Consider the following 24,729-nt stretch of genomic DNA (forward strand, 5'->3'; position numbering starts at 1 on the left):
GTGGGTAGTTTGGTCATAGAACTTTTGCCAAGAAATCATGAGAATTCCTATTTTAAATATGTTTGGCAGTGAAACAAGATTCACGAAGCTGACCCCAAATAGCTGGGACAAGGCTAGGATGATGGTGGTGGTGATTTATCAATTCTTTTCTTTGGGATTTTGTCAGTGAATATTATGGCTGACCCTTTCCCTATAACGTAGTTCCTATTAATTGCATAATTGTTATGTATAATTTGGAGCTCTCAGGTGTTATAAAATAGCTATTGCTGATTTTTATGAAAGCTGTGTTGTAGTATGATCAAAGTCTAGGATTATTATTATTATTATTATTTTTTTCCTTTTTTCTTTTTTGGACAGGAAACTAGGTTTTTTGTTTCTATTTAATCCTGGCAGTCAACATACTACCCTTCTCTCTTGTGGGCTCCTGTAAATTTCTTCAAGATGATCTTTTTTCATTCTTTTAGAGAATAACTGACACACATTTTCTTTCATTCTTTTAGAGAATAACTGACACACATTTTCCTTCTCCAGGCAGTGATCCTGCAGCCACTTGGAAAGGAAGGGATTGCAGTCATTGGTGGTGACACAATTAGAGGATTTACCTCTGTTGATCAGGTATGTTGTTGTTGGCAAGAAAAGTAACAATGTTGTTGCTGGCCAATGCTATGTGGTTTTCAACATTTGCTCCCTCTTGCAGTGGTGTTACATCATGGTATATATGTAGATTGTCTTTGTGGCTAATTTACATGGTAATTTATCGGCAAATTATTTGGTCATGTTTGATGAAAGTCATAAAACAGTGCTTTGATGATGTAATGAGATTTCAACTTAATACAATGAATAGATTGTAAGTAAATGAATTTAACTCCCCTGCGCGCACACCCCCCCACAAAAAAAAAAAAAGTAGAGGGAATCATCATCACCTTGTCCAATTACTTGGACTTGGCTTTCCGGATTTTTTTTCACCAATCATTCCCAAGGCCCTATTCCTGGTAAGTGAACAAGCCTTCACATCCCTCAGTCCTTGCAACTCAATTCCAGTCTTTTAGGTTCCTTTATACTTTCAGGTCATCTGTCCTCGCTTGAAGTTCCCCTCATTGGACTCGTCTCCAGTATTTTTTTGCACATGATAGAACTGATGTTGCTTCGGACGATCTCATTCTTAGTTCTGTCATTCCTTGTCTTTCCATGCATCCATCTTAACATTCTCATTTTTGCGACACTCCTCTGCTCGTGTACCTTGTAGCTGCCTACACCGTGACCCATAAAATTTAGAGAGAAAAAGGAATGTGACAATCAATTAACCTTTTGTTCATTATGCTGTTTGTTCCTTCGATAGTCGATTGAGTGACATCATTATTATTATTGGATTTGGGCTGTTCAATGCCCCATCTATTTTAGGACATAATCAGTTCTCTTGATTTCCATACTAAGGGCATTATTATAATTATGGAAAACTGTAAAATAGTGGAAAGAGAGATGGAATAGAGGAGAATGGGCTGAAGTTAGGGTTTACACCCCCCTCTCCTTTTATATTATGAAAGTTTCATAATTATAGAAATGCCATTAATAGCAAAAGCAAACATCCCGTCTACGTCCTAGAATAAAATAACCCATCTAAGTGGGCCTATGGAGGTTCATATCACATTAATTGACATCTCTCTCAAGCCGGAGCATAGATATTATCTATGCTAATTGTGGTTTATATTGTAGCTTAAGTGCAATGAAGAAAGTTAGTGAACACATTAGCAAGTTAGTCATGAGATCAAAATATGGAGTAGAGATTTTGCCATTGGAAAATTTCTCACATATGAATTGACAGTCAACTTCGATTTCTTTTGTTCTTTTGAGCTAGATTGGATTGCTTGCTATGAGTGAAGCGGCTTGTATGTCACAAAATAACTGCATAGGTAGGTGCACTATAAATCTAAATATAAAAAAGGGTGCATTGTAAATCCCATTTCATGTAACAATTTCTTGATCCACATTAACTTACAGAAGGTGTGAGCCATTGCTCTCTGTGAGGACATCTGAGCAACCATACCAGAGGAGGGTTGAGCCAGTCTCCTTATAGTAAGACGACCATTACATGGGGCCTACCTGAACCAATTCACATTCCTAACCACGTTGAAGACCACACGTGCATGTTCGTGCGTCTTTGAAGACCGCATAATGGGAAGATGCATGTGGGTTACATATAAGAGCTTGATGGACACGATGATCGGACCGTTGGATCATTATCATCAGACATCTTGATCGTGGACTCTTATGAGCCACGAAATAATTTAGTTGTTTACATGCTTCATTATTTTTGGTATAGCTTATATTTATGCTGAGATTAAGGAGTTAGGAACAACTTTAAATTTATTAAGTGTCTTTATGTTGAGAATCTTATCTGGGAGCGCCTTTTTGTAAAAGGTCTTTTCTGAGACTATAAAAGAAAAAGAAGGGTGTATGAAGCCCTAATACTATTATTTTTTTAAAAAAATCTGTGTTTTCTCTTCTTCGTGTAATTTGAAGAATACTCCATGTGATTTGGAGTTTAGGCGTGGTGTGATTCCATTCTCCATTCAACGGAGGTATGAGGCTTCCATCTATCATTTTCCTTCTCTCTTCATTTCTATCTAAAAGATGTATTTTTCTAAAAAACTTCATCTCTCTTGTTTCATTCCTATCCAAAACCATCCAAATCATCTTTTTCTTCAACTTGTCATCATCCAACTTCAACCCCAACCAAAATTAACCATTGAGGACCCCAAAATCCCCAACTTCCCTTCATACAAAACCTTAATTCCTCTCCACAAATACCTAAATCCATCAATCCCCTTTAACCAATTGACCCAATTTATTCATAATTTCATCTTTTCCCCAAATTCTAAAAAACCCTAATTCCAAAATTCCCAATTCCCATAAACCCTAATTTTCCAAATTTCAGATTTTCTCATTCCTATTCATAATCATAAAACCTACAAGTCAATCCCTTGAGTGTGGAACGTGCCTATGCTAAATTGAAAGTTCTATCATTCCATCGGACCTAATTTTAATTGATTTATGTGATTTCTTAACATGCGGGCATTTGATTTAGGTTAAATCAGATTTTATTTCCTATCATTTACTCTTAATTATGTGGTGGGTTAGCATCTTTTGTTAGTTGAATTACTTTATGGATTCTTTCATAATCTCCATGTTGTATTCTAGGGACTAGGATTAAATCACGTGTCCTGCATCACTCTCACTTTGCTTCAACTCTCGATCGGGCTACCACACTTTGCTCCTTTCTCTTCCATGTGACTAGATTTCCTTCCACAAATGTACAATATCCAATAGTGGTTTGTATTTGATAAGGAACTTGCCCAGTTTGCCTTTGGATATCCTATGACCCCAAATAATGACCATTTCGTTTATACAAAATTTCTTAACATGGTGCTCCTTTGAGGTAACACAAAATTTGAATAACTACTTTCATGTGAGGTATTATTTGAGAACTTGTGAATTGGCTTACCACGCTCACTACATAGGATTTGTTTGGTCAATTAATAGTTTTCCAACTAATTTTTATACCTCCGTGGATCCTCCACTCTATCTCTTTGATCACCCACAAGCTTGTAATTAGGATTCATTGGAGTGTCAACTAGCTTGGTCTTAAGAAGACCCGTCTCCATGAGTAAACCCAAAACATATTTTTGTTGAGATAAATTAACTCGTTTTTTGAATATGGTTACTTCTATACCAAGGAAGTATCGAAGATGACCCAAATCTTTTCTGAGAAAATGCCATTGAAGATACGTCTTTAGTTTTTCAATCCCCTTATTGGTGCCTCCAATAACAATATCATTCACGTATACAATAAGAACAATGAGACCTAGGATACCCTTCTGTACAAAAACAAAATGAGTAGTATGACTTTGAACAAAGCTATAGTTTAATACAATCTTGTTGAGCTCGTCAAACCATGCATGTGGAGATTGTTTTAACCTGTAAATTGCCTTCATAGTTTACACACTTTGCCAGACTCCCCTTGAGTAACAAATATGGGAAGTTGCTCCATATAAACTTCGTCTGTAAGATCACTATGAAGGAAGGCATTTTCAACATCAGGTTGGTAGAGGGGCCAACAATGATTAACAACTACAGATAGGATAACCCATATGGAATTCAACTTGGCCATAGGAGAAGTTTTCATTGTAATCAACACGAAGTGTTTGAGCACACCCCTTAGTGACTAGGCGAGCCTTCAACCGTTCAACCGTACCATCAAAATCAAACTTGATTTTGTAGACGCATTTGCAACTCACAACATGTTTATTAGTCAGAAGAGTGGTAAGTTCTCAAGTGTCATTCTGATGATGTGCATCCATCTCTTCGTCCATAGCCTGCTTTTACACCTTATGTAACTGAGCTTCCTCATATGACTTGGAAACAAAGTGAGAAGACAAGGATAGGGAAAGTTGTGGAAATTTGAAGATAAGCAACGAAAGAAAACATATTTAGAGATGGGATGTTCGGTACAAGTATGCTTACCTTTTCTTAGGGCAATAAGAATATTAGATATATTTGGAGGACTCATGGACCACATCCCTAAAGAAGTTATGTTGGACAACACGTCATAGTCGGTTGTACCATCTGTCCATTTTCGTCAGCTAAGGCACGCTGGGAATGGAAAAGGGAGTAAATGATGGAGGTTGGATGTGTCTTCGTTGGTCTCAACATGTATGAGAACAATTTCCTTATCAAGATATCTTTTAAGGAAAAAAAAAAACGAGATGAGCTAAAAAAAAGGTAACATTTGCACACACATATAGTCTTTGAAGTGATGGACTATAACAACGATAACCCCTCTATGTATGAGAATATCCAAGAAAAATACATTTAATTGCTTGAGGATCAAACTTATCATGGCCAAACTCTTGACTGATGGACAAAATAAATACATTCACAAACTTTAGGTGGTAGATAAAAGAATGGAGTATTTAGGATTAAAAATTGATGAGGTGATTGACCATTTAAAGCACATGACGGCATCCAGTTTGTTAGAAAACATGCAGTGAGTATTGCATCACTCTAAAAACTCTTAGGAACATACATGTGAATTAAGAGAGCACGAGTTATTTGACAATTTTCTATTATGTAATCCTGTTTTGTTGTAGGGTGTGTGCGCATGATGTTTGATGTAGGATTCGTATTTTAGAAGAAAAAAAAATCCTGACTAAAAGCTCGGGACATGTACTCCTTGGCATTATTAGACTAAAACATAGACACTTTGAATGAAACTGATTCTGCACTGCCATGTGAAAAGTCTAAAGATAGAAAATAATTAGATCTATATTCTATCAAGTAAAGCCATGTCATTCTCTAACAATTATCAACAAATGTAACAAAGTACTTCAATCCAGACCTATTGGATATTTTAACTGGATCCTAAACATATGAATGAACTAAAGATAATGGAACTAAGTGATGCTTCTTAACACATTGTGGAAAAGTAGCATAGTGATGCTTACTCAACTCACACACCTTACACTCTAGACATGACGTTGATGACAAATAATAAATGACACCTTAAAAAATCTTCAATGATGGATGACCGAGACAGTAGTGCCACTGATAAGCTGAGATGTCTTTTTGTGTTGTTGCGCCCACAACATCACAATCAAGTTAGTAGAGTCCATCTTGGTCGTGTCCTCCACCAATCTTTATTTTCATTTTTAGGTATTGAAAAATACAATGTAAAGGGTAGAAAGTGATGCAGTAGTTAAGGGATTTGGTAAGTTTGCTAACAAACAGAAGGCTTAAGGAAATTTTGGAATAAATAAAATAGATACCCATTCCACATACTTTTGATTGAGTACCATTTGCCAGAGTGAGAAAAGAGTATGTTAATGAGCCATCAATAGATGAAAACATACCATACTGACTTATCATATGGTCGGACACTCTAGAGTCAATCACCCTTGGAGTATGACACTTAGATCCTAAGCAAGCCATACCTGAGGTCACGAATGCAGCCATAGGGGTTGAAGTTATTACATAAATATAGGAATAAAAAGATTCTAAAGATTATTCAACAACTTGGAATATTCTTCTTGAGTCAAAGTAACCATCTCACCAACCATCCGTGTCTATGAAGTAGTATATGTAAAATTAGCCAAAGGCATGCTACTCTCTCCAATGTGGGAAGTTTGATTAGCCCACGCATGCTTTCCATGGAGGTCCCAATGTTTTTCAACAAAATGATTGAAAAGCCTACAATGCGTGCACTTCCTAGGTTTGGTGCCTTTGCCATGGCCATCTCCCATGTCACAACGGCAACCTCGTCCAGAGAACAATATTAGGTCCAGAGAACAATATTAGAGCTGAGATTTCATTAGCTCCACTTTTATCGCCCAAAGATACACGCCGGAGGTGTGCATACACCTCATTTAAAGATGACACATCTTTTCCACTCAAAATCTGTACATGAAATGGTTCATACTCAAGTTTCAACCTAGATAAGAACTTGGCTACTCTAAACTTTTCACGTTATTGACGTAGTTTCTCCAAATCAGTAGTCGGGGGCTAATCACATTCAACTTTTCCCCCATTCCTTTGAATTTGGAATAGTATTCACCTAATGATTTCTCCTTGAAGCTCGAATATTTCTTCTTATAATTGAATAGTATGAGAGATGTTTTTATCAAATGAATATATCTCTTGTATAGCATTCTCTACCCTTATTTGTATCCCGAAACATGACATTTGCATTTATGGAGGGTTCCATATTGTTCCATGACCAAGTTATAATTTCAGCGTTTTCCAGGATCCATTGTTTATAAGTACTAGATTTTTCATCAGGTTTCTCTATGGTAATATATCTCAATTTTCTCTTGGTTGTTAAAAAACTTGGATTGACTTAGACCACTGTAAATAATTTGCCCATTTATCTTCCTCAGGTCACTTTTATCTTCATACCAAATAAAAGAAGAGTATCTCAAAAGCACAAACGTGGCCTGACCTAGCACAGAAGAAAGATAGTCACGAACATGGCATCCAACATGAGCAAACAGCCCACACATTTGCAATGATCACACGTGAGGTGATATCATTCAAGAAGCCGATGTCTTCATTCCTGACGCACACACGGACCATTACAAAAGGGCTGGCACATAAAAGAAACAAAAAAAGAAACCTTAGATTTGTTAAAATTTTCAGCACAAGCAAGATAGGGACATCAAAGGACAAAAGAAAATAAATAAGAGGATTTGGAGAATATGAAGAAGGATTAGGAACGATGTAGCTTTGATACCATGTAACACAGTGGAAAGAGAGATGGAATAGAGAAGAAGAAAGAGAGAGGAGAAGAGAATGGGTTGAAGTTAGGGTTCACACCTCCCCTCATATAATTATTGAAAACCATATGCCTATATTTATTTATTTTTGTAACTATTCTCATCTCCCTATTCTTATAAATAAGACACAATGAAAGGGCATCTCAAGCTCTCTCAAATTTCATTTACTGCACTAAATGGGGGCTAGTTTTCTTCTCATTTCTTCTATGAACTATGAATTTAGCTCTTGTGGGGACTTCAATGATTTGGGGTGAAAGATGATATTGTCTTTGGCAATGTTGTGAAAATCATTATCATATTGCAAATCGTAATAGGGTTTGAATCATATCAAATCGCAAGTTGTATCATAAATCGTAAGATATTTTCTGATTTTCTTAAAAAAATTAAAATATAAAAAAATTTAAAACTTTAACACTATCATGACATAGTATTACTTAAAAATTAAATGATTCTTATCTTTCTTTTTTTTTTTCTTTTTTTTTTTTTCCATCATTCAAGAAACTTTCCTTAAAAAACATACAATGATCCTTTAATAATTTATGTTCTTGTTACCTTTCTTGAATGTAGAATCATATTGGAAAAGCGGCATTTGATTCCGTAGACCGACGAAAAAAGATATTTGGATTTCTTACTATCGTTTCACAATACATAAGTCAACATGATCCTAACCATCTATAAAAACAGACTAAGTCGTACATCAATTTGGTGTTTAAACCAGTTAAGAAGTAAGAAATCACTAAAAAAAAAAAAAGCGTAAGGATTTAACATTGAAGAGATTATATATCATTTAATCTCTTATAAAGAACAAAATAAAATAATTTATCTTTTGTAAATGATTTTTTTTTTAAAGTGTTTTTTTTTTTTTTTTCTTTCTAAATAATTCTTAAAGCACTCACCAATTTAAAAGCGTAAGATGAAAGCTGAGTGAAGCTTATAACTGAAGAAAACAAGTATAATTTGAATCGTAAATTGTAGGATTCAAATCATAAAATCATAGGATTCATATGAAAAGGGATCAAAGGTGGAATTCAAATAATTTTTCTTAAGATTCGACTCAAATCGTAAATCACGAATCATAAATCATAGGATTTTGACAATACTGGTCTTTGGAGGCAGGTTTATCTCTAGCAAATATGGGGTGTTGAGGGGGCTAAGTTTACCATGACATCTTTGTACAGAGCTTCAGGTTCTTGGAAGCAGTGTTCTAGTTGTCGGCGATATTATCGAAATATCGCTGATAATATCGGTATCGCTAGTCTTGCGATATCGAAACCCCCTTATTTCGTTTCTCTTTGGATTATCGGCGAAATATCGCAGATATCGGTGAAAAATCGGAGATATCGGCGAAAATCCTGGATTATCGCCGATAATATCGAGATTTTCGCATTGTAGCTACCAACCACGATCCCTATCACGGGAAAACTGTGGCCAACAACCCATAAATCCGTAAGAAAACCCCTCTTTGAAAAAATCGAAAAAAATATCGGAAATAAGAAAACCCCTCTTTCGGAAAAAATATCGGAATCGAGAAGATCGCCTACTTATTGATCGGATCGGAAGTTGGAGCTCGGAAGAACGCATCGATCAACAGCGCCCGGTGCCATTTCGTTTGGATTTTCAGGTTTGAAAATCCCCTTTCTGCATCAACCCTCTTTCAAATATCTCATTTCTTCGGCGGAGATATCTCTTCCACAAAATTTTGGGGTTTTTTTTTTCCTTTTCGTAAAGAAAAACCCGTAATAGATATCGGGTTTTTTTTTTCTTTCTTTTCTTTTCTTACCAGCCTAATGAGGCATGCGCACCTACGCACCTACGCACATGCGCACCTTTGTACACGTGTCATGGGAGTGTAATCCGGACGGTCCATGTGATGCGGAATCACATGAAACCTCGTAGGGGCAAATTTCTTACCGATCTAAAACTCTGGTAGGCTATAGAAAAGAGAAATGCAAATCAATAGATAGAAACATTTTTCTTTTTTCATGGCCCACCAAAGTTTTGGATCAAAGTAAAAGTTGGGCCTTACAGGTTTCATGGGGTTCTGCATCACGTGGACCGTTCAGATTTTATACTCCCATCATGTATGATGGCCCACCAAAAAGTTCGCACCAATTACGTACGAACGCAGTGAGCGTATATCAACGCATTACGCGGAAAACAATCCGCGCGTGTATAAAGGCAGCCCGGCCACCGCATGTAAGGCCCACCATGATTTATTTATTTTATCCACTCCGTCCATACACGTTAAAAGATAATTTCAGGCCTTTATATAAAAAAATTTGAGGCATATCCAATGTTCAAATGGACCACAGCATAAGAAATAGTTGAATTGAATGTCTACCGTTGAAAAATATTTGGAGGGCCACATAAGTTTTGGATCAAGCTAATATTCGTGTTTTCCCTTCTTTCGTGTCATTTTTGACTTTTGAACGGGTTGGATTTCAAATAACGTTATGGCCGGCCTTAGGATAGTTTCAATTGTAGGAATCACTCTTGAACTGTTTTCTGTGGTGGGGTCCACTGCAGATTTTTATCTACCTCATCCTTTCGCTCATGGCCTAAAATGATATCTCAAAATGGATGGACGGTGTGGATACAACACATACATCGTAGTGGGGCCTACAGAACATGGTGACATCACCTCAGTAGCCGATCGCTACTCAACTTGTCAGTATCTAAGTCGCGTCCGTGCGGATCGGAAACGGATTGGCTATTCCCCTGCCACCAGCCATTGCACTGTGGGTCCCACCATGATGTATATGTTTCATCCACGCCGTTCATCTATTTTTATAGATAATTTTACGGTATGAGACCAAAAAAAAGGTATATCCCAATCTTAAGTGGACCACATTACAGGAAACAGTGTTGAATGAACATTGACCATTTAAAACTTTTTGGGGCCATCCAATGAACATCTCGCCTCTTTTTTTACTGTAAACGTGTCTTTGATAGTATATCAGATCCATGAAAATGGTGGGACACACCTTGATGATCAAGATGAACCGATTTTTGGGTGGGCCACAACTTCAAAATCAATGAGCAGCCGATGGAATACTTAGTGTACATGTGTGCCAGCCAAAAGAGGGGATTGATCTGGTTTTCATTCCAGTTGATCATCATGGTGTGGCCCACCTTTGGCACTTAACCGATTTTGTACAATTGTGACACTTTTGCTAGAAAGAAATCATTGTATCAGAAAATAACATCCAGGCAGGCCCTGGTTCAGTTGAATGGGGATAATTTCTTCAAATTTCTACTCAACTTCTATTTTTGGGCAAAAAATAGAAAGCTCTAAAAATGATATTTTGCTAATTGGGTCAGCGCATGCTTTTTGGCCCCCATTAAATGAAAACTTTTAATTTAATGTATTCTTTTTGTAAATTTTTCATTCCTAAATATGTAAATATATGTGTTTAGGCATGTCCTGAAGTTTCACTGAAAAATTTCACCATTTTCTCCATGTTTCCCCCTTTTTTCCTGCATTTCCGGTTATCGGCGATATTCTCGGCGATAACGATATTATATCTTTATCTCCGGCCAGCGAATCTTGTAGCGACACCGACAACTCGAACACTGCTTGGAAGGCAATTTTCAGAATTGCCAACTTCTTCAAGGAAGAATTGTCATTTTTTCGGGGAAAATGGTTCTCATATCAAGTTCGTGAAGGTTGTTTGGTGCTCAAATAGGGCTCTTTATGTTATTTTCCCTAGACTAACCCTGTTGCGATTGATGGGGAAATGACCATCTCCCAGTTTTTCAACATCTTGGGGGTTCAGGTGGTTTCGGCTCCTTTTGCAGGAATCTAATTGATAATGAGCTAGTCGAGATGGTGGGATTGCTGAATCTCCTTTAGCACTGGTTGGTTCCCTTTGTTATGTGAGGGAGAGCTTGGGTTTGGAGGTTAGAAACGTCAGGAAGATTATTTGTTAGGTCTTTTTATAAGGCGATTCACTCTCCTTTGGTGTGAGGATCTTCATGACTTCACGGTATTTGTATTGCCTTACAGGGGGCTGCCTAGGGCAATCACCTTTGATTGGTTAGTGGCTGAGGTCAAGATGCTTATAATTGACAATTTTCTTAAAGAACTATGATGATTTTAAATGCGTGTAGCATGTGCCCAATGGACCATTCATTCTTGCATTGTATTTTTGCCAGTGCTGTTTGGGGGAATCTTTGATTTATTTCTGTGTTGTTGGGTGATGTCATCTTTGATTAGTTCGTGTTTTTTTTTTTTTTGCGGGGGGCTTAGCATAGGGCGGTGTTGGACACAAAGGAGGAATTTTGTGGAGATTTTCACTCCTGGCTGGCCTGTGGTCAATATTGGCTGAGCACAACTGTAGATGTTTTCATGATGGCCATCATAATTCTGATCAGTTGTTCAGGCAAGCCAAATTGGATGTGGTGGTTTTGGGGATTTGCTCTTAAGCCATTTGTTGGCTGTGCTTCAGAGTCTTTTGATTTGGCATGCTTGGATGTCTTCCGAGGTGTTGATTCCTCTTGTTTACCTTGCATTGCTGTTTTACCGGGTGTTTTGCTCTTTCTGAATAAAATTTTCCCTTCTCTCAAAGAACATGAACTTAACAGTGTTATTATGCAAGTAGCACATAAGAGGCCATGTTGTAGCCTGTGTGAAGTTGTAGCTTTTGTTTTATTATTTTAATTTTTTGGTGTCACTGATTGGAGCTGTAAAATTAGGAAAAAAGAAAAGAAAAGAAAAGAAAAGGAAAAAAAAGAAAGAAAAGTACTGAGTGATCATGAATGTTGGTTGTTCGTCAAACCTATCGGTCAAAAGAAATGATGGCTAGCCATGCTGCTCTCACTGTTTCGCTCTATTGCATGTAATTTCTCTGGGTATTGTCATTTTCTGCTCTAATTATGCCTTCTATTTGACTTGTTATGCTTGTATCCGATCTTCATACTATGCATTCTAATTTCTTAATCATTTATACTACCACATTCTATTTCATGTTGCAGGCATGGATTACATTAATTGCTGAGAAGCTGGATGCAACATGTTCCAAGTTTGCAAGCACCCTTACATCAGCAGTGCAAAATATTTGAACCTAAACAGCTGGAAAGGATCACTTTTGACTATATGCGTGCTGACCATACAATGAGGATGGTTTCCAGAGGTAACCGACTTCTTTACATTGTAACTATATGTATATAGTGTATTACATACACCCAAGTGGACGATAAGTTACTGTTCACCTTGTGTATACGTGGCAACATTGCAACATGTGTATGACCTCTGAATCGTTTAAAAGGGAATACACCATGAAGATAACCTAGCAGAAAATAAGTCGATCCACTCATCAGGCTGGCCGCATGTTTATGTTGAATCAGACAGCCTTCCATTGTTTTCACATGGTTTGGCCATGAGGGGTGACTAGCTTGAGCTTTTGACAAGGTGTTCTTCCTGGAGGGCCTCTCTTTTGGATGGATCCAATGTCCACACATGACATGTGGGCCTGTGTGAACATGTGGACGGTAACTTACCATCCATTGAAGTTTATGTGAACATCCCCATATTAGTTTTGCTAACATAACATTATTATGTATTTGAACTTTCACGGAGTTCAGTACTCAATAGTCATAATATTGAAGATAACAATTGTATACATTTGAAATATCCTATGTCACATGTTTCTAGAATAAGATCAGTCATGATTCCTCTTTGTATTGTAGGAAAACTCACAACAACCCTCAACAATATCCTGTTTTTAATAGCAGTAATTGATAGTTAATACTGGTCAGCATTGCTTATTTTACTTGGTTGCTGATCTGGAGCTGAAGTTTATTCAATTCTTGGGCATAGTGTGATAGGAAAATGAGTTGGTGGATTCAACACTCTTGGTAATGGTGTAGTTACATATCGTGGTGCAAGCAGGAGTAGGGTTTGAAACTTCATGCTTACCTTTTGAGAAATGTCTCGATTGGCAGAAGTGACAAATGCATGTGCTGAGAAGATTATTTGTGGATGTTTTACCTTAAACTACTGTTAGATGGTTTTTGGATCTTATGCTGATTTTTGTTCTCTGAAGAACTCAGCGCCGAGAGAAGAAAAGCAAGAAAAAGGAGGCCACCAAAGCATGACTATAATTTTTCTATATATTGTCCATCGTATAGAGAAGAAAAGCAAGACAAAGGAGGCCACTGTTGCATTACTCGTCTCCAAACCAAGGTTAAAGTTGGGTTTCTGTGAATGTAACTTCAAAGGGGTGGTTCCTTATCATAATGGTTACAGTTATAATCCTTCTCATCAGCAAGCTTTCAGTTTGCCTGTGGGCAGGACCACACATTTGAGGCTTTGGAGCTCCAAACCATTGATCTGATGAGATCCACTGTTGATGGGGGATGTGCCAATATTCTTTCAGATTGTATGATTCAATATCCTCCAAATAAACGGTTCAGGAGAAAATTTTAGCAGTGATCAATTAAGGAAACATGCAGCAGTAGGCCACATTCAATGTTACTTTTTGTGCTTATTATAGACATGCTTAATAGTGTTGTATAAATGTAACGCATATGTGCCATTGCTGTTCAGACAATCTTATCATGCACTTTTAGAGCATGATTTAAACTGAACAATGTTCTCTAGAAAATATCAGTACGTCAATGGCCCCACAAGATAGTGTGGAAGCCATCTCCCACCATGAGTTGGTGTATGTGCAGACCCATGTGCTTTTCCACAAAATTTGAAGTTGGAGGGAATATGCATAGGGATTCCCCCAGATCACCAAACTCAGCTAAGGAGATGGTTTCCACCGTGTCATGTGTGGCCATGGACACTCATGAAGTGTACCTGTTCTTTGCTAAAAACCAAAATCGTGTTTTGCTCTATGTTGGATTATTGTAATTGTTACAAGTGATCTACGGCTTTGTATCTGTAGATGTTTCCATGGATATGATTTCCAGGCCTAAGTTATGATAGGAGCCTGGTGCTTCATGCCTGAGTGTAGAAGTTTATGTTCCGGTGCTTTCACGTTCTGTTCTTTGGGGTTGATTTCTCCACAGTTTCTAGATAAGTGTAACTTCACTTCCCCTTCGAGTATGATTTGAAACTTTATATATATGACTGTGCTTTCTACAGTGTTGTCGGATTTTTAATTTATACAAATACAAGTGAGGCCCATGGTTTAGTGATCCAAGTTGTTGATATTAGGTGCCACTGTATCAATGATCTGTGCACTAAAACCCAGATTGGAAGACAAAAAATTCGGGCATTTTCTAGTTAAATGTGGACATATTCCGTGTTTTTCTGTCTAAACCAATTGTTTGCTCAACATGTTAAAAGATTAGATTTTCCTTTGTGGGAGATTTTTTTATGCATGGGCCATTAGTGGGCCCAATCATATCTGTTATTGGATATGGGCCATTCTATGGCCCATTTACAACCTATCTATCTTTACGACATAATAGGTATTCTTACTTTTGTTACTAATGACATTATTGTAATCACTAAAAACCATGTTAATAGAAAAGAGAAGGGTGTGTGTGTGTGTCTGTGTGAACCTTAATATCTCATTTTCTCTTCCTTTCATTTTTTCTCCTTTCTTCTTCTATATCTCTTTTATCAACCACACCACATGGTATTAGAACCAAATTGATTCGGACATTAATCTCTTCCATCCACTAACTTGTTCCCTCTATTTTTATTCTTCTATGTAATTTTAGTGAAATTTTAAAGTCATTGGGGATGATCTACACAAATTCTCTTTCAACCACCTCGTAATAGGGCATGTAATTGTGTATCGTGAATGTATGTGAGACCCACTTTCTTATAACACCACTGTGATGGATAAAAGTGGGTTGTCATGCACACGTGGTCAGATTTGAGATCTAAAGTGTGTGGAAGTTCCATATGACAAGGATTAGAGAACAAGTGTACATATGAAATTTTTGTATCAAGCATTGCTATCAAGTAATTGCATTGGTTGATATATGTAGTTTTCTGAAATTCATGTGTAAATTAAAGTTAAATGTTCTTCACTTGTATATCTGATTTTGCCTACAGCAGTGGATGTCAAGAATAAAGCCAAGACTAGTCTTTTGTCTATAGTTGAGTTACGAAGGTTCAAATTATATTGACTAAATTCAGTGGAGCAAATTATTTGCAATGGGCCGCATCGATAGAGGTTCTCTTTATAAGAAAAGGGGAATTAACGTATTTAACATCTTACTAACTTGATGAAAGTTTAACAGAGTATAAAGATTTCATGGTATAGAATGTTCAAATTAGAGCATTGTTATGGAACAATATGGAGCCTCAGATTAGTGCGAATGCTAATTTTTTCAAGACAACTAAGGACGTCTGTAATTATTTGAGAAATGCATTCAGGTAAAAAGTTTTAACTTGGATCTATGAGTTACTATAGAATACACTCGCTCTTCAACAAGGTAATAAGAGTATCAGAGAGTATTATTCAACTTTTTCAAGACAACAAAGGACGTCTGTAATAATTTGAGAAATGCATTCAGGTAAAAAGTTTTAACTTGGATCTATGAGTTACTATCGAATACACTCGCTCTTCAACAAGGTAATAAGAGTATCAGAGAGTATTATTCAACTTTACGAACTCTGTAGGAAGAACTATATATATACCAGTCCATGTCTACCGATTATGAGACTAAGAGATGGCAGAGAGAAATTCTGTGTAACTAGATTCCTCTATGGTCTTCATCTTAAGTTCATTGTTGTCTGAGCACAGATCCTTTCATGCTGTGAGATTCAGTTGCGTTCAGCATGCAATTAGTATACAGAGTTTTACTTCCGCAGATCGTTTTGCATTTGTTTCTGCATCCAATAGAGGAAATGGGGAAGTCGTGGTGGCAGTTGTAATTGTTATGGTCATTTTGCTGGTAGAGATTCAGGAGGTGGTCGCTTTGGAGGTACAGATAATTAGGAAGGCGTGGTAAAAAAATTTAGTCAAGGTACAAATTTCAGTGGTCCACAGTCGTGGTTATGATAATCGTCAATGTACTCATTATACTCTTAGTAACCATACTACTCATGCGTATTGGGACCTTATTGGTAAGCTTGCTTAGGCGAATCGGGTTTGTTCATCCGATGATTGCATTAAGGGTTATATCTCTAAGCCTATCTCCTCCGTTTATATGCCAATACCACGGGTGATACGGTTACACTGTCCAAAATGGAAAAGCGCTTTGGTTATGGCTTTTGAGTGTGCTCCTCCTCGGCAAAGATAGTGGCATTGAAGTTGTAGTCACATTCTTGGAACAAATTCCATATTTCTCTAAGGAAAGAAAGCCTTTATAGTTTGAAGTGAGACCCACAACGACTCTTCTCACTGTACCTGGAGTTTAGGAGACGTCTGTGCAACGTGTAGATCGGCTTTTGCAGGTTTACTCTAGACGTTCCAAACATGAAGATGGAGTACATATGAGCATGACTTTTGCCAATCCTCATGATGTGAAGATAATCATTTTTCCAAGTCCTTGCCTCTAGCATCAGATGAAGATAATTTATTTATAGGATATATGGTCATGTACTTTGTATCCTATTTCCAACTCTGTTTTGTTCATTATTTTTTTTTCATTCATTTTAACAACTTGCTTTATCTCATTCTTATGTGTTTATTTCCCATTCTTTCCAAGAGGTTCTGAGTTGTGATGGGTGAAAATGAGCAATGGAAGAAGAGATGGCTATACTATCTGATGTAGAGCGGGTTCTGGACAGTTTCATGGCCAAGATGGATCAGATAGGCCCGGTTGACGACAGAAGTGATCCGGACCATCGGACCTTAGATCGGGCGTATCTCACAATCTGGAATGAGTTATCTGACGTAAAATATATGATTTTGGGGTAGAACAAGCTACTTTAACCAACCAACCCCGCTATGCCGGGTTGCGCAGCCCGGAATTACGAAAAACCCCTGGATCGACGGTCGTTTCCCTATTTTAATTTCATTTTTACTATAACTAGTAAGTTTTAGTTTGATTATAACTCTTCATCCATCGGGCTTTAGGAGTTGCGCCCAACGTGAAAAGAGCTTAGAATAATTAGGAGAACGGTTTGGTGAAGCCAAATAGGACACTTACTATTTTTGGCCGAAAACCTTGTGCACTAGTAGACATCACGACCATCTATAAATAGTAAGTTTACTACTTATAGTAAGTCGCGAATTCTAAGAGTTTTAGTTGTAATTTGATTCTGATTTCTTTCCCATTACTTGGTTCCCCTATTTAAAGGGTTGTGAACTCATTTTTATTCATTCATTAATCAATTCCGAATTTATTAGAATTTATTTCTACTTTCTGCTTTCTTTCCTCGTGGATTCGAGAAGTCTCTGTGAGGAGTCCAGAGAAGTTCCGTGGATTCGAGAAGTCTCTGTGAGGAGTCCAGAGAAGTTCCGTGGATTCGGAATAGTTATCCTCTTGAGGAAGATGGTGCTCGACCTCACGTCCTCCCCTGCGTCACATGCACACAATATGCACTACTTGATGAATGGCTTGGATTTTTGATATATGTGTCATATACATGTTTGTGCATATTCATAGGCATCATAGTTTTTAGGATTTTACTAAAGAGAATTTTATAAACAACTACCTAATTAATATCTTCCATCGACCACATAGCGGATCTCTTGGCGGAAAACCGAAGGCAACTCCGTGTTCCTGGTGGTAATCCTCCACCGCCAATTGCTGAAACTCGTAATCGCCTTGATCGCAAGATAGTACTGACAGTGCATCCAAGGGTCATTCCTGAGGAAGGGGGCTCCAGTGAAGAGGAAATCGACGACATAATCTTCCAACACCCCAAACAAGGTGGCGATTGAGTAGATCGAACGGATCGAGAATTCAAGATGCGAGTTGATATTCCTATCTTCAATGGCCAACTACACATTGAGGATTTCCTTAATTGACTTTATGAAGTTGAGCGATTTTTTGACTATATGGACACCTCTGAAGCAAAGAAGGTCAAGCTTGTGGCCTACAAGTTGAAAAGAGGAGCTTCAACTTGGTGGGAACAACTGCAACTTGCGCGAACCAGGCAGATGAAAGCACCAATCTGCACTTGGCAGCAGATGAAGTAGCTACTATATGCCCGATTCCTCCCTAGCAATTACGATCAGGTATTATTTCAACAATACCAAAATTGTCGACAGGGTAGTCGATCGGTGAGAGAATACACAGAAGAATTTTACCGCTTGGTGGCACGTAACGATTTGGTTGACACTGAATCGCAGCAAGTCGCCCGATTCAACGATGGATTACGTATAGCTATCCAGGATCGGGTCCAGATGCAGTCCGTCTGGACGATGAATGATGTGATCAAGTTGGCTACTCAGGTAGAAGCGCAACTTGAACGTCCTAACACAAGGACCTATCCTACTGCAAGGATCTTTGTGGCAGGTCCGCCCCAGGAAACTTCAGCCTAAGGAGAAGGAACCCGTAGGAGCACGCATTTAACCTCCTACGTCTGATAACCGAGATTAGGGAAGCGGGCAAGCTAGACTCTAAAAGGGCGTACCGACTGCTGCTGGTCCAAGTAGAATCCCGAACCCTTATGCTCGTCCAAGGCCAGACAACTACTATCGTTGTGGCCAACCGGGCCACCTATCAAATACTTGTCCCCAGCAAAAAGTGACAAACCTTGCCATCAATGATGGTAGTGTTAATAATGCTTATGAATATCCAAATATTGAAGAATAAGAGCATACCACCGAGGACGAGACAGATGATTCAGGTTGAGTTCAGCAAGATCACGGCGAGTCGCTCGTCGTGAGGTGACTATTATATGTGCTAAGAAAAGAAGTGCATCCACAGTGGCATAACATCTTCCGTACTAGGTGTACGGTGAATCGAAAGATTTGTAACATAATCATTGACAGCGGGAGCAACGAGAACATCATCTCTAAGGTCATGGTGGAAAAATTGTAATTGAAAACGGAGCGTCATCCCTCTCCATATACAATCGGTTGGATCAAGAAGGTCAGCGAAACAAGGGTAACTGAACGGTGCACCATATCCTTTTCAATTGGCAAACATTATAAGGATGAAGTAATATGCGATGTAGTTAACATGGAAGCATGTCACATATTACTCGGTCGACCCTGGCAATCTGATCGTGACGCTACTCATAAAGGGTGAGATAACATATATATCTTCGTCAAGGATGGCCGGAAGACCATATTGGCACCTATGGATCCAGAGGGACCACCTGAAACTTCTAAAGTGGAAGGCCATTTTCTCTTAACCATACGGGACTTCGTGGAAGAATCCAAAGAAACAGGACAGACTTATGCATTAATTGTAAAAGGGGAAGAACTCGAGCCTACCATCATCCCTGAAAGACTAAGGCCCCTGTTACATGAATTCAAAGAAATCTGGCCCGATGACCTTCTCGATGGGTTATCCCCCATGCGGGATATCCAACATCATATCGACTTTGTTCCTGGGTCCAGTTTATCTAATCATCTTCATTATCGAATAAGTCCGAATGAGTGCGAGATTCTGCAGGGACAAGAGAGGAGTTTATTCGTAAGGGTCTTATTCGAGAAAGCATGAGTCCATGTGCTGTACTAGCTCTATTAACTCCAAAGAAAGATAGAAGTTGGCGCATGTGTGTTGACAGCCGAGCTATCAACAAAATTACCATAAAATACAGATTTTCTATACCACAGTTGGACGATATGCTGGACATGCTAAAGGGTGTAAAAATATTCTCTAAATTTGACCTAAGGAGTGGCTACATCAGATTCGAATATGGCCGGGTGATGAGTGGAAAACGGCCTTTATGACCAAGGAAGGAATATACGAATGGATGGTTATGCCCTTCGGTCTTTCGAATGTGCCTAGTACATTTATGAGATTGATGAACCAAGTTCTGAAATCTTTCATTGGGCAGTTCGTTATGGTTTATTTCGATGTATTTTGATATACAGTCAAGACGAAACCACCCATATGGAACACCTCAAGAAGGTCCTTCAAGTGCTCACTAAAAATAAACTGTATCTCAATTTAAAATAGTGCAGCTTTATGACTGATAGCCTATTATTTTTGAATTTTGTCGTAACATCCACGAGCATTCGAGTGGATGAGGAAAACGTGAAGGCAATCAGAGAATGGCCGGTTCCCACAAATATTCACGAAGTGTGAAGTTTTCATGGAGTGGCAACATTTTATCGTCGGTTCGTGAAAAATTTCAGTACCATTAGATTGCATGAAGAAAGAGCAGTTTCAGTGGACTGACGAAGCCGACAGGAGCTTTGCTGAAATCAAGTGTAGATTATCCACGACCCCTGTTCTTGTACTTATCAACTTCGACAAACTATTTGAAGTCGAATGTGATGCTTCATATGTCGAAATTAGGAGAGTTTTGTCTCAAGAAGGTAGGCCGGTAGCCTTCTACAGTGAAAAACTTAGCGATGCACACAAGAAGTGGTCTACATATGAGATCGAGTTATACGTGGTGGTCCAGGCACTGCGACACTGGCGACATTATTTGATTAAAAGGAAATTCATACTTTACACGGACCATCAAGCTCTCAAATTCATTAATAGTCAAGCTAACATTAACCGTGTGCATGCTAGATGGATCTTGTTTTTGCAGGAATTCACAATCGTACTAAAACACAAATCAGGGCATCAGAACAAAGTAGCTGATGCACTGAGTCGCTGTGCAACTTTGTTAGTCACTATGAGCAATGAGGTTGTCGGGTTTAAGCGCCTCAAAGACATATATGCCGATGACGACAACTTGAAGGACGTATAAGTTAGATGCCAAGAAGGTCACCCCAGTGACTTACATATGCAAGACGGGTTCCTTTTCAAAGAAAATTGACTGTGCATCCCGAACAGTTCGCTAAGGGAACAGATAATCCAAGAGTTACATGGAGGTGGCCTCAGTGGACACCTTGGGCAAGACAAGACGCGAGCTCCTGTGGAAGAACGGTATTACTGGCCACAATTGATACGTGATATAGGAAAGGTAGTCCAATATTGTTATATTTGTCTGACCTCCAAGGGGCAATCTCATAATATGGGCCTCTACACCCCGTTTCCCATGCCTGACGGCCCTTGGGAGGATTTATCTATGGACTTCGTACTTGGTCTCCCACGAACACAACGCGGCATGGATTCAGTGTTCGTGGTAGTAGATCATTTCTCCAAGATGATGCACTTTATTCCATGCAAGAAGACTCTCGATGCAACACATGTGGCGAATCTATTCTTCATAGAAATTGTACGGCTACACGGGGTTCCCAAGACTATTACTTCTGACCGTGACACGAAGTTCATAAGTCACCTTTGGCGGACTTTGTGGACTCGATTCGATACACGACTTCAGTTCAACAGTGCCTACCACTCATAGACTGATGGTCAAACTGAGGTTGTGAATCGCACGTTGGGAAACCTCCTTCGATGTATTTCAGGAGAAAAACCGAAGCAGTGGGATTTGACTTTGTCTCAAGCGAAGTTTGCATTCAATAACATGGTGAACTACTCGATTGGGAAATCCCCGTTCCAGGTTATTTATGGACGAGTACCTCGCCACACACTAGACTTGGTCCCTCTACCCAAGCTCCCAGGCATGAGCATTATAGCAGAACATATGGCTGACAAGATCATAGGCATTTATGCGGAGGTACAAACCAAGCTACATGCTTCGAACGAAAAATATAAGAAGCAAACGGATAAGCATCGGAGACAAAAAGTGTTCGAGGTGCGTGACCAAGTACTGGTCCATCTGCACAAAGAACGATTTCCGACCAGAACGTACAATAAGTTGAAGAATAAAAAGATTGGGCCGGTACCAATCATTCGAAAGATCAATGACAACGCTTATGTTGTTGATCTTCCAAATGACATGGCGATCTCAAGAACTTTCAACGTCGCGGACCTGACTGAGTATCATGAACCAGCGCAGGATGAGAACTCGAGGACGAGTTCTTTTGAAGTGGAGGGGACTGATGTAGAGTGGGTTGTGGACAGTTTCATGGCCAAAATGGATCAGAAAAGGCCCGGTTGACGACAGAAGTGATCCGAACCATCGGACCTTAGATCGGGCGTATCTCGCAATCCGGAATGAGTTATCTGACGTAAAATATATGATTTTGGGATAGAACGAGCTACTTTAGCCAACCAACCTCGCTATGCCGGGTTGCGCAGCCCGGAATTGCGAAAAACCCCTAGATCAATGGTCGTTTCCCTGTTTTAATTTCATTTTTACTATAAATAGTAAGTTTTAGTTTGCTTATAACTCTTCATCCATCGGGCTTTAGGAGTTGCACCCAACGTGAAAAGAGCTTAGAATAATTAGGAGAATGGTTTGGTGAAGCCAAATAGGACACTTACTATTTTTGGCCGAAAACCTTGCGCACTAGTAGACATCACGACCGTCTATAAATAGTAAGTTTACTATTTATAGTAAATCGCGAATTCTAGGAGTTTTAGTTGTAGTTTGATTCTGATTTCTTTCCCATTGCTTGGTTCCCCTATTTAAAGGGTTGTGAACTCATTTTTATTCATTCATTAATCAATTTCGAATTTATTAGAATTTATTTCTATTTTCTGCTTTCTTTCCTCGTGGATTCGAGAAGTCTCTGTGAGGAGTCCAGAGAAGTTCCGTGGATTCGGAATAGTTATCCTCTTGAGGAAGATGGTGCTCGACCTCACTTCCTCCCCTGCGTCACTATCATAATTAAACTTGGTCATTAGCTTAATTACCTGCTGGAAATCATGCAGTTGGGTGCAGATGAGTTTATATAGTAAAACACAATCTGGATGGCTCTGTGGATTGTTAAAAGCCTGATTAGTTACTAAAGGGTACTCTCGGACTCCTGGAGTTGATTATTTGAAAATATCACTTGTGGCAAAGTTTCACTTGGTATGTGTGGTTGGTCTATTGCTGAAATTTTGAATTAGCATTTGTGTCAACTTGATGTGAAGAATGTTTTTCATGGAGATCTTATTGAAGAAGTTTACATAGAGCAATCACTTGATTTTGTTGCTTCGGGTGAGTTTGATAAGGTATGTCATTAAAAAAAAATTAAAAAAAATCGATTTATGGGTTAAAATGATAGCAAAGAACTTGGTTTGACAAGTTCAGTAAAGTAGTGTTCGAATTCCATATGAAATGTAGCTAGGTTGACCACTCTATTTCTATAAGACGAAGTGAGACATACTCTATTGTGTTGGTTATATGGTAAAGTGAGACATACACGATTGTGTTGGTTGCATATATAGAAGGCATCATCATGATAGGAAATAATAACACATGAGTAAGTGATGCCACATGTATTGAATTTATGATTAAAAAGTGCTCCATAGAAGAAGCATTTGGAATCACAGCTGACTATCTCAAAGTAGATTGAGAGATTTATTACATGACTTGAATACCGGCGAACAGTCGAGCAACGAACTTCAGGCTTTCCTGATATTTATCTCTTCACTGAAATGAAGAAAGCGAATACTTGTCTATTGTTCCATATACAACCACACCATGCATTTATGATGCAACCTTGGCTTACTGGCCAAGTCAACCTATTTTTTAAGCCCCACCGAGTCAAAATTGGTGCAAAGACCTAAATTGTAGGGAGCAAGATCCGACCAGATTTCGTTTGAATCTGCTGAATTTTCTAATGGGATTTTTGAATTGAAGAAGAAGAAGCAAAGGGCCTCTTTTATTATTATTATTATTATTGTTGTTGTTGTTGTTGTTGTTGTTATTGTTGTTGTTGTTGTTGTTGCTATTGTTGTTGTTGTTGTTGTTGCTTTTACCCGTTGTTACCCTTCATCCACACCATTTGAAATTGATTTTCTCTGGATTTTGATTTTCCAGTTCCGTAAGTGAAATGAGGAATAAAGTCTCGGTGCATAGGAATCTGAATAGTTCTGATGGAGGACTTTTATGATACTCAGGCTGCGGATGACGCCTGATATTATATGTGACATGTATTAACTCACAGAAACTGACAATATTCTGCAGCATCCAAAGATAAGATTCATTGAACAATCCAAACCACTGATTCTTGGACTTTTGTGGTGATAAGACCGTTGGATACTTTCATTTTTAACTATCCAATAAATGTTCACCAATTTGATGATAAGATAATCAAATAAGTTTAATTTTTTGGTTTATTATACATCCAAGCTGGGTCCAATAATTTGGACGGTTCAATTTGACTACTTCCATGTCACATGTGCCGACTTTAAAGTGCCTTTGTATCATCCTTAACATTCCGCCAGAGTATCAAAAGTTTCTCTCACTGATGGACCTATGTCACACGAGTGGGAACTGAGAATTGTGGTTCATACTTCATTGATGTAGACCGGTGCTATTATGGAACTAATAGTCTCTACATCTCATCCCTAAAATCAGATGGTTTGATCAATTGTAACCTTTGATTTGTTGATTGACCTAGCCGAATCAAGTTTC

At 38.5% G+C, this 24,729-nt stretch overlaps 1 protein-coding gene across 6 annotated transcripts in view; it reads left to right on the forward strand.

Annotated features, from left to right (window-relative positions):
* Positions 1 to 24,385, forward strand: part of LOC131225770 (protein COFACTOR ASSEMBLY OF COMPLEX C SUBUNIT B CCB4, chloroplastic) — a 51,666-nt gene extending 27,281 nt beyond the window's left edge. For 2 of the 6 annotated variants that reach the window (XM_058221356.1, XM_058221362.1), the window contains exons 7-10: positions 532 to 615; positions 12,300 to 12,457; positions 13,014 to 13,057; positions 13,144 to 13,899. In XM_058221356.1, coding sequence (XP_058077339.1) covers positions 532 to 615; positions 12,300 to 12,386 — 171 coding nt within the window. In that variant the 3' untranslated portion in view covers positions 12,387 to 12,457; positions 13,014 to 13,057; positions 13,144 to 13,899. Of the gene's footprint in view, positions 1 to 531; positions 616 to 12,299; positions 12,458 to 13,013; positions 13,058 to 13,143; positions 13,900 to 24,132 lie in introns of those variants that run through there. The other 4 variants (XM_058221360.1, XM_058221357.1, XM_058221359.1 and 1 more) reach the window with 4 other exon arrangements.
* Positions 24,386 to 24,729: the final 344 nt, after the last annotated feature.

The sequence above is a fragment of the Magnolia sinica genome, chromosome 14 (assembly GCF_029962835.1).
Source record: "Magnolia sinica isolate HGM2019 chromosome 14, MsV1, whole genome shotgun sequence".
Classification (NCBI taxonomy): Eukaryota; Viridiplantae; Streptophyta; class Magnoliopsida; order Magnoliales; family Magnoliaceae; genus Magnolia; species Magnolia sinica.